Raw genomic sequence first — 14,237 nt, 5'->3', positions numbered from 1 at the left:
CTTGGCAAAGTAGTTTCTAATTATTTCTTTGATCTTTGTCTTCACACATAAATTCACTTTTTTCATTTCTAAGGGGGAGTAAATTTTTTTTGCTCTCTTTTGATCAAATTAACTAAGTTTTGACAGTTTTTTGGGAAGAAATTCTCATGTATTGGTTTAATTTTCTTTTATTTAAAATTTAGTTTCTTGGATTTTCAAAACTTCTATTTTTGTGTTTAGTTGGGCTTTTTTGGGGGGGCATAAGCAGTTGAGGGAAAAGAAAAAGAAAAAAAAATTTTAAGGATTGCCAAAATAAAATAATTTACAAGCCCTTTGAAGAAGTAATCAAATAGAAGAGTAGAAAGACCAGAAATCCTAGGTTTCCATTAGAAAGGCTCTGCCTGTAAGGGGTAAATTTAGGGGGTTTGGACTAATATATATTACTAATGGTCGCCAGGGATTAATTCAAATCCCAATAAAAACACTCAAGTCAGTTTGGGAATTTTATGGTGCTTTAATTAATATAGAGGGAAGGAATTAAGAAGAAGAGAGGGAAAAGTGTATAAGATTTCTCCGGCCTAGCCTGAGCCAAATGGAGTTCAGAAACCTCAGCCACAAGGCTGCTCCTCCAAGATTTAATTTATTTCGGCTTCTAGCCATGAGACCTCCTCTGAGATGAGGGGCCTCCTAAGAGGATAGCGTTTTAGGAAAGGTAAAGGGAAAAAAAAAGGAATCAGCTTAAACTCCGAGAGAGCTCAGGAAAGATGCCTCACCTGAGCTGCTCCCAGTCACCACACCAAGGATGCTCACTGCCAAACTTGGACAAGAGCTGCAGGCACGCCATGACATCATCACAAAGAGCCAGAACCACGTCTCCTTGAAAGACCCAGAGAGTGACCCAGAGCTCAACATCTCCACCGCCCAAGAGCCAGAGATAGAGTGAGAGCCACGTCTCTGTGAGAGAGCCCCGAGAGAGGAAGTGATGCCAAATATATAGATTGGTTTTTACATCACTTCCTGTATCTCACGTGTGCCAGTGGTAGCTTAAGCTTGACTTAGGACAGCCCAGGAGGTCTGTCAGTTGTTTCTGATTTGTCATTTGCTAATACATGTCTGTCATAGGCCATCCTCCTCAACACTTAATCCTTAAGTAGGGGTGTATACATTCCTGTTTGCTAGGATTTTATAGATTTCATCAGGGTGGAGAAAATCTAAAATTCACAATCCCCCCTGATGATGATTGGGGGACTAGTCTCCCCAGTTGATCACTAAATATAATCATCTTGCACCTCTAAATTCTTTTTTTTTTTTTAAACCCTTACCTTCCATCTTGGAGTCAATACTGTGTATTGGCTCTAAGGCAGAAGAGTGGTAAGGGCTAGGCAATGGGGGTCAAGTGACTTGCCCAGGGTCACACAGCTAGGAAGTGGCTGAGGCTGGATTTGAACCTAGGACCTCCTGTCTCTAGGCCTGGTTCTCAATCCACTGAGCTACCCAGCTGCCCCCGAGCACCTCTAAATTCTTAACTGCAGGTGCATACAAAATTTCACCTTCTAACTTCTACAATAGTTAGAGATAAGAGGGAAATAGAAGAGAGAAAGACAGTAAAACCAATGTTTGTTGGGACAAAAGCCAATTAGGGGGTGTCCCCCTTTGGCATAAGAGTATACATTCAAAGAAATGTTCAATCATACTTCAGTTCAATCAACCGCACCCAAAGTTCATTCTCTGGATTTTAAGAGTTAGCAAGCTTCTTTCCTTGAAGATCTTTCTCGAACAAAAATGTCAAAATCTTGAATTTTTATTAAAATACAATCCCCCCCTGAAGTGGGTGTTAAGAAACACCCAGTTCATGCCTAAGATCTCAGTGATAAAGCCCATCTGGTGCATGATGCCAGAACTTAACACCACAGTTGTGAACCTCCTCCAAAACTGCAAGGAGTGAGGTAGAGGTATCTTCTTATATCTCCAATTTGGACCCATGTTTGTTCTTTGTAATGTTGCAACATTCATTTTTTTTATTTTTGCTTGCATTTTTGTAGTCACTGTATAGATATATTGTCCTTTTATTATGTATATATTTTTCCTCTTAATCTTTTCCATGTTTCTCTGATTTCATGTTTGTTGTTTTTTATCGCACAGTAATTTTCTAATAGTACATTCAAATGCCACAATTTGTTAATCGTTCTCCAATTGATGGACCTCTACTTTGTTTCTAGTTCTTTGCTGTTAAAAAAAGTGCTATAGATATTTTGGTATATATGGAGACTGACTTATCAATGTGTATACTTTGGTGTATAATGGTAGAATTTGAGTCAAATGATATGGACATTTTAGTAACTTTATTTGTATAATTTTATATTGTTTGCCAAATGGTTCCAATAATCTACCTATCTACCAACAGTGCACTAGTGATCTGTCTTCCCACAACCCCTCTAATATTTGTTATCCACATTTTTGCCAATTTGCAGGGTATTTGGTGAAACCTCAGAGGGTTTTAATTTTCATTTGCAAATTAAAAAAGTAGGAGATAGAAGGAAATTAACATTTAGATACACCTATAGGCATTGTGCTAAGAGCTTTAAAATTATTGTCTCATTTGTTCCTCATAACAACCCTGTCCCATTTTTATACTTGAGGCTACTGAGGCAGGCAGAGGTTAAATAACTTGCCCAGGATCACACAGCTAGGAAGTGTCTGAGGCCACATTTGAACCTAGAACCTCCCATCTCTAGGCCTGGCTCTCAATTCATTGAGCCATCCAGCTGCCCCCATTTTCCTTCATTTTAAATCTTCCCATCACCAACTTCACTCAGTCTCCTAAAGGTTCTCTTTAGAGACTATGGAAATATTTTCTATGCATTGTTTGCCATTCCCCTCTATTTTCTCTTACTTCCCATTCTGCAGTTTAGTCTAGCCAAAGAGAATTGATTCTCTTGTAGGTAGGGTATTGTGTGGTTTGACCATTGGTGTTTTAGGTATGTTTCTCCATCTTCAGCTTTTTACATTTATATTCTACTTTAACATTTTATTTCATTATCCTTGCCTTTCTTGATTGCTGTAATTGCTTACTTTTCTTGTACTTCTGTTGTCTGAAATGTTTGCAAAACAGATAATCCACTCACATCTGATTTTCTCTATAGAAATGCTTTTTATTGAAAGATCATAATTAGATACAAGTTTGCAGAGTGTGTTACCTTGATTCTCTTCCTAATACATTTTCCCATTTTCTTCTGCTGTTTCTAATAGTTCTGTGTTATTCAGATCTATTTTCTTTTGATTTTGAAAGTCTGGCTCCTGGTCTCTTGCAGAATTTCTCATTTATTAAGATTAAAATTCTCTGAAGACATTATATTAATTTATAAACACTAAATAGTGAAATTAGATTGGAGTGAGAAAAGGCACATAATCACATGACTGATCAACTATCTAATCTAAGCTCCTGCTCACTGCATGTCTCTGTTAGGTAGAAAAAGGAATGCCTGCTGTCCTGCCAGGAATAAGAGATCACCCTGCTTCCTAGCAAATAGAATGCAAACTTCACTGATCCATAATTTATAACCCCAGGAGTGCCACTTTTTTCTAGCTCTCCCTGATTGGACAGACTTGACCTTAGTCTGAGTCACAGGCCAGTCTTTCAGATACCAGTAGTCATGTAGGACAAGAGGCAAGCTTCTTTCAAGATGCCAGGAGTCAAAGGCATCCTCCTTATACAGATAAACCTCAGGCCCTGTTCTTAACCCATATATGACCAAAATGGATTTTCAAAACTTTCATTTTAAAAAGGAAAGAAGGACACAGATTTATGTTAAATTCACACATTGGAATTGTTCAATTTAACCACACTAGGTCTTGGAGTTTGCAAAGAAGGTTTTTGTTTGTTTTATTTTGTGCTTTTAACATGCAAGTATTGATAAAAGCCTTACATTGGTACTGACCCTAAAGGGGAGGGCCTCTCTTGGGCCAGTTTGATCTTATCTGGCTTCCAGAGTACTCCACCATACCTATAGCTATCGTCAAGGAATCAATATAGATGAAATCTTACCCTTGCTATTTCTTAGCATCCAGGTCTTTGTAAGTCGGGGCCTGTTGCGCCAAAGGAGGCAAGGTATTAGGAGGCATCGTTTTCTGGCATAGCTGCAAACTCTTTGTGATGAACTATTTTCTGATTGGAGAAGGAACTACAGTAAATACTAATCCTTTCTCCCCCAACTAAAAACCAAGTTTAAAAAAGCAAACAAACAAGATCTTTTAATAAATAAGCATGATCAAAACAAAGTGAATTCTCATATAGTAGCCATGTTTAAAAATGCTTATCTCTTTCTCCACCCTGAATATTTCACTTCTCCATCAGGAGTTGGGCAACATACTACATTATATGTACCTCTGGTCATCTCATTGATCAGATTCAAAATTTATTTCTTCTCAAAATGTTGTTCTTGTAATAAATTGTTTCACTCAGTAGTTGAGCATTAATTCATATGTCAACCTGGAAAAACACAGAACTACTAAATTAGTCATAAAACCAAGTCTTCAATAAGGAAAGAGATAGGTCTAGTAATCGACTGCTATCACAGAGCCAAGTGCCAAAAACTACCCAGACCTTGGGGCTGTGGGGAAAGTAGGTATCTCTGGGAGAATGCACCATGCGACATGATTCTCAAGGATATTATATACCATTTGGGGAATTAAGGACAGGGAAATTATGATTGATTGGCATTACCATGGTTACTAGGAAATGAGAAGTCCAAGATAGGGTTATCAGGGAGAGGCTCGTGCTTTGCAAAGGATACAAAAGGGAAAGGAAGAGGACTTTGATAGTCTCTCCCAACTGGGACCATCAAATACCTTAAGGTGTATGGTTCGATCTGAAATGGGTGAGTATGGAAATTCCCCTCTGGGTGAGTTCTCAGCGGACAGGGGCAGAATTGGGGTCTCCAGATTCAAGTTGACACATGACACAGGATTTTCCCTTTTTGCAATATTGTCATTACCGAGGTTAAATAAAAATCCTTAACACTCTGCATACTTTCTTCATTATATAATTACTCTTTATAATTAGCCAATATCTTTGGGAACAGAACTTAAAATTTAAGCTAGTATGATGGTTCAGTTTAGGTATTACAAAGGTATTAATTGCTCTTTGTTGTTTCTGCTTTATGAATTGTTCTCAAAGCCATTTCTTTGTGCTCATTCTTAATTTTCTGCATTATCAAAAGAGATTATTAGAAAGTGATTTATGAAGGACTATTCTTTATACTTTTTTTTTTGGCTTCTACCTTAGAACTAATTGTCTTCTCCCCCCCCACTATATTTTCATTTCAATGTGCTTTAGGTGAGGTGTTCCACATTATAGAATTGTAAAATTAGCAGTGGTTAAGTAGCTAAGATAAAGCTACTGATGGCTGTAGAAATTTCAGAAGAATTAAGCAAGTCTGTCAAAAACCTCTAGGTAGTGGGTTGAAATAAAATTTTGAACTCTATTCTGTGTAATAAAATGCTTTGAATCAACTGCTTCTGTAGTGAAGTTATTATTTTTATAAGAAAAAATGAAAATTCAGTAGAGTACAAATGTCAATTTGAAAATTACTGATGACATTAATTTATTATGTCATATCTTGAAATGTAGGGATTTTATTTCCATTTTCTTGTCATTTGCTGATTACAATTATATTCACAAAAACTAATAAAAATATTTCAATTCCATGAAACACATCAAATCAATTAAGAATGAAATTATAAACTCAGTGTGTTATGTCAAACCTTAGGAACCTATGGTTTGTTTTAGGATATATATTTAGGCTACTAAACCTTAAAATTGAACTAAAACTTTGGAACATCTTGCTACTTTATATGCCATAGTTTTTATGTGCCTAAGATACTTGTGGCATTGGAATTCCAAGATAACTTTAAATTTTTGTTACTTTTTAATATTCTAATTTAAAACCTTGTCCTTTTTATGTATCATGAAAGAATTCCCTTTTATTCCATTTTCCCTAATACTGAAAAAGACACACTATTTCCTCTATTGAGCAAAGCGAATCAGCATTTCTTTGGATTCTCAATTCTTAATGGGGGGAAAATCCTTTTAAAAAGGCATCCTTAAACTATGGGAGTGGAAACACCGAGAAAAAGCAACTGCCTGAATACAGAGGTTGAGGGGACATGACAGAGGATAGACTTTAAATGAACACTCTAATGCAAATACTATCAACAAAGCAATGGGTTCAAATCAAGAAAACATCTAATGCCCAGTGGACTTACGCGTCGGCTATGGGGGGTGGGGGGGAGGAAAAGAAAATGATCTATGTCTTTAACGAATAATGCTTGGAAATGATCAAATAAAATATATTAAAAAAATGAAAAAAAAAAAGGCATCCTTTTATAAGTTTTAGTAATGACATTTAATATTGGACTGCATTTTTTAATGGCTACGTTTATAATGTTCCATTTTCCAGGTGAATTTTTGACTGTTTTGAGGAAGGGGGTAGATAACATTTTTTTTTATTCATAAGGAAGTATGTGGCTCTGACCTTATGTTGATAAATTAGAAATTTATTAATAGTATTTGATCAGGTTTTAATTGAGGACACTGAAATTGTATCTGCCTTTTAATTAGACTCACTATTTGACTGTGTGTCTCAATCAGTTGCATTTAGAAGTTCCTTCTACACTGTAGCCATCTTAGCTTGGAAGTCTTGCACTTAGAAACAAATATTTTACTATTCTGTTTTGACCCAGCAAGTATTTGTTTATCAAACTTATTTCACCTATCTGCTTTTGTACTTGTAACAGAAACCAGGAAGAGATCTTAAGAGTGAAAAGATCTAATAGATAATGATTGAGAGTGATGAAGAATTATATTTATGCCATTTTAGGACATTAGTTCAGGAAATAGGAACCGTGAACATCAAGAGAGAGTGAAAGATGTGAACCCAAATTGAAACAGGAAAATTCTTACCTTTTCTCCTAGCATGCATTGCCCTACTACTACTTTAACTTTTACCATAAATGGAAGAGCAGAAGTGGCAGAAGGTGTTTCTGTCTTTTCATATAACTGTGCCCCAAAGCCCAAATCTTTTGTTTCATATCTACCTAGATGAATTCTGGATATAAAAATCTGTCCCTGGATAACAAATTTACATAATTTATTTAGCACTAAAGTTATCTAATCAAAGAAAAAGACTTTGGTGCACAAATTTGAGTCATTTTAAATGGTCATTTGTATTTTCTTGTCTTCTTAGGTAAGCTTGATCAATTCATTATTGTTAGGTTTGGAAACAAAGTAAAAGAAAAATTGTTCTTGGTAACTTTTATAATGTTAGGAGATAGTGTGCCATAAATTAAATCCTCTTTCTGCATTTTGGATTAATGTCATTATTTTGTTATGGCTCCATAAGTAGGATGTGGCCAGTTATTCTCTTTGTTCACTTATTCTCTATTTAAATTTAAAGATATTTTGCAGACTGTAATGTTGTGACTATCAAAATTTATTTGACTAATCTTTGACATTTTTACATTAAATATACAATTAGTGTATTACCACAAATATATGCCCAAGACCACATTTGCCATAATTAACCCATTTTAAAAAATGAAATGTCATATCAGTATGCTAAGGAACTTCTTTTACCAATGCAGATATGTGCCTCTGCAATTTAATGTTTCAGAGCTATCTGGGTCACCATGAGGTTAAGTGACTTACCCAGCATTTCGCAGTCAGTGTGTGTCAGGGACTTTACTTGAACCAAAATCTGTACTCTGAGGCCTTGTTCCAAGCTAATACCACATTTTCTCTCATCACCAGTTTACATAACTACTAAATCTAAAAACTTCTTTCAACTCCTAGTTTTTATTATAAAGTTGTGTGGTGGAAAAAACATTCAATTTGAAACATATGTGTGTTTTGTATTCTTTGTTACTATTGCTTGTTCTTAGGCAAATCAATTTAAACTTTTCTTGGCCTCAGTTTTTTCATTTGTTAAAAGACATCGTGCTATGTTTGGTAAGATGAAATTTAATAGAGATAAATGCAGTCTTAGTTCAAATCAGATTTTAAAAATTAACTTTGAAAGTTCAGGATTAAGGGAGTTTTGCCTATCGTTTATGTGAAGAAATGTGAAAGGATTAGTATACTAGAAAGTTCATTAGTATGACTCAGTATCCAAAAAGGCTAAGATGATCTTAAGGTACATGAAGAGAGTAATGATGTCAAAGAGAGTCTAGGAACATGGGAAGTTTTGATACAATAGCATTCTACCCTGGTCAGATCACATCTGGACTAGACATTGAGCCTTACGTGTATTCCTTTAAGTCTAATGACTTGGGAAATGAATATGATAACTAGCTTAATCATCTTTTATAGCTTAGCCCTAGAGAATTAGAAGCAACAGTTGGAAGTTTCAGCTTCATGTAAGGAAAAATGAACTGGGAACTATCTAAAAGTAGAAATGGACAATTTTCCATTCAAGTAAATAAATGGGTGACCACTTCTCTTCAAGTTTATGTTGAACTAGATGATAGCTGTGATTTTAGTCGAATTCCCTGAGGAATATCATGAATTATTAACCTTTTTTGTGTTTCAGACCCCATTTGCAGATTTCAGAAGCCTATGGATCCCTTCTCAGAATGATATTTTTAAGGGTATAAAATAAAATACATAGGATTATAAGGGAAAGTAGTTTTATTGAAAAGCAGTTATAAGAATATTTTAGAAGAACATGTTAAGAATCTCTGAACTGGTTTTCCATAGCTTCTTCCCACTTTAAATCTTATGATATTCTAATCTGCCACACATTTAGTTTTGAATATTATTAGTCAAAAGGAAGAATAGTATTGGAAGGAATTGATTGTCTTCTTGCAGAACTAATGAAATGGACTAGTAGACTCTGCTTTTGGTTGGGGGTTGGGGTGTGTATAAGCTTGTAGCCTGGATCAGGAATTCCTGTAACAAATGCTTCAGGAGGAAAAACGGAATCTATTTTAACTGCCTTTCCTGCAGTTTAGCAATAAGAGAGATGGCTATTAAAATTGGAAACTAAGCAGGATCCAGGAGTGAGATATGTGTTCTAGATCTCTCCTTTATCACTTTATTCTTTTTATTTATTTGCTCCAAGAAGCTAATTAGAAAATAACTTTTTTTTACACAAAACAATTTCTTGAGAAATTGTCACTCTTACTTTCATATTTGAAAATCTAATGACTTTTTGAATCACTTCCCCATTATAGGTGGTTGAAGATTATGCTGGAAGATGGCAGGTCCCTTTGCCACAGCTTCAGGTTCTACAGACAGCACTTTGTTGTTTTACAACGGCCAGTGTATCATTCCCAACTGAATGTGAGCACGTACAATATGTTTTGAGTAGCCTAGCTTTGTAAGTATTATTTTTTTCTTCATTATAATATTGCCTTTGTCCATGTATTATCCATATATTAGTTTCTAGTTATTCCTTTCCTAAGAAAATAATCTCTCCCCCAATCTACCAAAAATATAAAGGCAATCCCCCCCCCTTTTCTAGAGTTTTTATTTTTAATGTTGTAACTTTGCCTTCAGTCCTAGTATTAAATTGTAAAATGCATAAGGATCAAATGAGATACTTGTAAAGTACTTATCACATAAGTACTATGTAAATGTTAGCTATTATTAGTTTCCATATTTCTCTTATAGAACAACTAAAATTAGATTTTCCAAGGATTTAGTAGATAGAGCACTGAATTTTAAGTGAGACAGTCATGTTTTAAAATTATGCCTCAGGTATTTACTAGCTGTGTGACTGAGTAATAATTATCTTTCTCAGCTCTCAAAGAGGATGATCAAATGAGACAACATAAATAACGCATTTTACAAATGTTAAAAGTACTATATAAGCTCTAATTGTTGTTATTTTATAATTGTTGTTGTTATTTTTACCCCAATTGAAGTTACTAGCTAACTATGATTGTGCTGTAGTATCCCAGAGTGTAATAATCTAGAATATCAAAGTTATGAAAATAATTCTTTAAGGAACATTTTGGGCCAGAGGTGGTGAATAAAATTTTCTTTTAAAATTCTATGTTTAAAAATTCTTAAAATGGTTAGATATGTATAAAAGCATCTGTACATATATTTGTGTATATGCATTTATATTTATTTATTTATAGATATTATATATATAAACATATATTAAAGTACATATGTATATATGAAAACTTAATACTGTTGTATAATCTGGTTTTGTTTTCTCAATTGAGACTTTTTAAAAAGTGACTCTTTTTAAACACCATGAAACAAATTACAACCAAAGGGGAAAAAAATTACTACTGAGGTTGGTATGGAATACAAATCATGGTGGTATGTGTTAAAACAACTAGGTATTTTTTAACAAATTGAGAACATGGAGAATTTGTATTATCATCTTATTTTGAAATAATATTTTTATATTGTGGCAACTGATTTCATGTGGCAGCCAGGTGAATGCCAAGCTTGGAGACAGGAAGACTTATCTTCTTGAGCTGAAATCTGGTCTCACATGTTTATTACCTGGGTAACCGTGGGGAAATCACTTAACTCTGTTTACCTCAGTTTGCTAATCTGTAAAATGAGCTAGGGAAGGAATGACAAACCACTTTAGTATCTTTGCCAAGAAAACCACCTCAATTGGTGTCACAGAGTTGGACAAGATTGAAAACAACTGAAAAATAGCAAAGGAGTGAATATTTTTAAGTGTTTGTAGTTTGTAGGCCACCAAAATAATATATTATTCACAGTGAATTTTTTCAAAATAGAAGGAACTGATTTTTTTAAAGGTAGCTTTTAAGCATTAAATAGTAGTGTTGGTTGAACCCTTTAATTTATCCTTAACCTGCGAAGATTTGTGGAGTTTTTTCTTTTATCTACCTTTATCAGCCATATCCTAAACATGAAAAAGACTCAACGGTGGCTTATTTTAAAAACCATCAACAGCTATTTTTCTAGAATAGAATTTGTTATTCGCTTGCCTTTCCATCCTTTATAATTAATTGAGTGGTGTGTATTAAATGGAAATTAACTTTAAGTTTTTCTAGCCAAAATGGAATGTTATTGTTAATATCAAGAAGCAGATTGAAAAATAACCATAGCTTCTTATATGATTATTTTTCTCTACAATTGTGCAATCTGTTTGGAATTTTGATTATTCCTTCTATAGGAGTCTAATATAACTTTTAGGTTTATACTTAGTTGTTGAAAAAGAACAGCAATATTTTTGAATAGCCTAGCTTTAAAGGTAAATACTCTCTTCTTCTTGAAGTATCATTTTTGCCATTGTCGTTATCATATAATTGATTCAAATCAAGACTTTCCCAAAGAAATGATCAATTTCTAGTATGATTCTCTGAAGTTTTATAACATTCTTGAACATGGACTAAGGAAATATTTGGATTGATTTCTGAACCTTTACTCACCTTATTGCCTGTTCCTGGAATGTTTTGATCCCCAGCCCTGTCTTATAAAACCCTAGTCAAATGCCACCTCGAATAGGAAACATTCCCTAATTTCTTCTTCCTTTCCCTTTCTAAGTCAGTTACAATTGTTGTCCCAGAGATCTCACACAGCACTCTTTTCTACTTATTTGTACACATATATTATTTTATATTATAATTATTTGTGTCATATCTGGACTTGGGAATTGGAGAACCCAGTCTTGAATTATCACTGCTCTACTTATTATCATTTACTTTTCTGAGCTTGGCAGGGGGTGACAGTAGGGAATGACATAGTCAGCTTGTATTTTAGAGAGATTACTTTGACAGCTGAGTGGAAGATACATTATAATTGAAAGACTTGGGGCAGGAAGACCAAACAGTAGGCTATTATATTACTCCAGTCATGAGGTGATGAGGATAGCACCATGTTTGTGTCATGAAAAGAATTTGGTATGATTCCTTCTGCCTTTTTTCTCAAATAATTTATATAGTATTGGAATTAATTATTCTTTAAATGTTTGATAGAATTCACTTGTGAATCCATCTGGCCCTAGGCATTCTTTCTTAGGGAATTCATTGATGGCTTTTTTTGTTGTTGTTGTTTTTTTTCCCTGGGAAGAGATTATTTAACTATTCTGTTACCTCTTTTGTTAATATGGGCAATTTATGTTTTTGTAAATATTTGTCCATTTCACTTGGATTATCAGATTTATTGGTCAAAATATAGTTCCTAATGATTTCTTTAATTTCCTTTTCATTAGTGGTGAGCTTACTCTTCATTTTTGATACTGATTATTTTATTTTCTTCCATTAAAAAAAATCAAATTAACCAATATTCTGCCTATTTTATTAATTTTTCCCATACAACCAACTACTGGTCTTGTTTATTAGTTCATTGGCTCCCTTTCAATTTTATTAATTTCTTTTTGATTTTTAGGATTTTCAATTTAGTCTTTAGTTCAGGATTTTTAATTTGTTCTTTTTCTAGTTTTTTTATTTGCATGTTCAATTATTGTTCTCCTTTTTCTCTATTTTATTGATATAAGGGTTTAGAGATATAAAATTTCCCATCTCCTATAAATTTTGATATGTTCTCTCCTCATTCTCATTTATGAAATTATTTATTGTTCTATAATTTATTCTTTAATTTACTCCCTTTTTAGATTATTTAGTTTACAGTTAATTTTTATTTGTCTTTTTGTGGACCCTTATTGATTATAATTTTTATTGCATTATGATCTGAAAAGGATGCTTTTATTAGTTCTGCTTGTCTGCATTTGTTTGTAATGTTTTTATGCCCTAATTGGTTATCTAACCTGCTTAGTGCTTTTTTGGGAGCTATGTTCTGTTGAAAAGAAAGTGGCATATTCCTTTTGTGTAATTAGAATTTTCTACCCCAGGATTCTTTTTTCCAGCATCCCATTTGCGTATTTACACTAACGTACTAACATAGGAAAGATAAAAGTTTTGTATAGCTCTCCTCTCTCTCTTTTCACAGGAATACGGTTTGTGGAGGTTGAATGAGTGCCAGGCAGGAGAATTTTACTCATGTGGTTTTTTTCTTAGGCTTTCATACTTTTATTCTTTTATTTCTTCTACTTCAAGTGATTATTAATAAATCTTATAAAATATAATACTTGGAGTTATTGAATATTAATTTTACTTTTAAACTTTCTATTCCCATTCAGTTTTCTCCAGAGATCTATCAGTTTAAACTTTTCTAAAATTTCACTAACTTTTCTTTTTTCTTGTTTATTTTTTGGATTGATCTAGATCTGAAAGGGAGAAATTGAGGTTCCCCACTAGTATAGGTTTACTATTTCCTACTAAAACTCGTTTAATTTCTCCTTTAAAAACTTGGAGGCTTATATGCCTTAAAATCTCCAAAAATTTGGTGTATATATGTGTAGTATTGATATTCATGTCTGTAGTATTTTTTAGCATGTAGGGGGTAAATTTAGGGTTGAGGCTGAATATATTTTTAGTTGGTCCCCAGGGATTTAAATTATAAATCCCAATGAAATACTCAAGTCAGAGTGGAACTTTATGGTGGTTTATTACAATAGAAGGAAGAAATTAAGAATGTGAGAGAGATATGGAAAGGGGAATTGATCTACTCTGGCCCTGTCTGAGCCAGGCAGGAGTTCAGAGGTCTCAGCCAAGGGGCCTCTTTAGAAAGCCAAGGGAAATGGGAATCAGCCTTATCACTTACCACGTGACCATCTAAAGGAAAGCAGTCTGAGGTCTCACGCTGAGCTCCTCTAGGGTTGAGTTCCATGGCCAAATCCGCAAAAAGTCCCTCTCACAGGAAATGATGTGAAATATAAAGGCAGTTCTTTCCATCACTTCCTGTGTCTCACATGTACTAATGGTGACTTAAACTAGGCTTAGGACAGCCCAGAGGGGTCAGTCAGTTGTTTCTGATTTTTCACTTGCTAGCACATGTGGGTCATAGACCATCCTCCCCCACACTTAATCCTTAAATGGGGATGTATACATTCTTGTTTTGCTAGAATTCTAAAGACTAAGCAGGGTTGAGTAAAACTAAAATTCACAAGGAAGATGTACTTTCTTTCCTTATCTTTTTTTAGTTAGATCTATTTTTGCTTTAGCTTTGTCTGAGATCATGATTGCTACTTCTGCTTTTTTTTACATCAGATGATGCACAATAAATTCTGCTCCAGCCCCTTACCTTTACTCTTAGGTGTCTCCCTGCTTCAAATGTTTTCTTGTAAACAAACTTATCCTAGGATTCTGGATTTTAATCAGCTCTGCTCTCTGCTTCCTTTTTATGGATGTGTTTATCACATTCACAG

The 14,237-nt window shown here is 34.1% G+C and overlaps 1 protein-coding gene across 2 annotated transcripts in view; it reads left to right on the top strand.

The window, feature by feature from the left end:
• Positions 1–14,237, top strand: part of ZNF654 (zinc finger protein 654) — a 103,205-nt gene that overhangs the window by 29,375 nt on the left and 59,593 nt on the right. For both annotated transcript variants that reach the window (XM_007500755.3, XM_007500754.3), the window contains exon 2: positions 9,208–9,353. Coding sequence is in view for 1 of the 2 variants with exons in the window: in XM_007500754.3 (XP_007500816.2) it covers positions 9,208–9,353 (146 nt within the window). In the remaining variant the exon portion in view is untranslated. The remainder of the gene's footprint in view (positions 1–9,207; positions 9,354–14,237) is intronic.

This window comes from Monodelphis domestica, chromosome 8 (assembly GCF_027887165.1).
Source record: "Monodelphis domestica isolate mMonDom1 chromosome 8, mMonDom1.pri, whole genome shotgun sequence".
NCBI lineage: Eukaryota > Metazoa > Chordata > Mammalia > Didelphimorphia > Didelphidae > Monodelphis > Monodelphis domestica.
The sequence above is the reverse complement of the archived record's forward strand: the minus strand, read 5'-3'. Positions and strand labels throughout refer to the sequence as shown.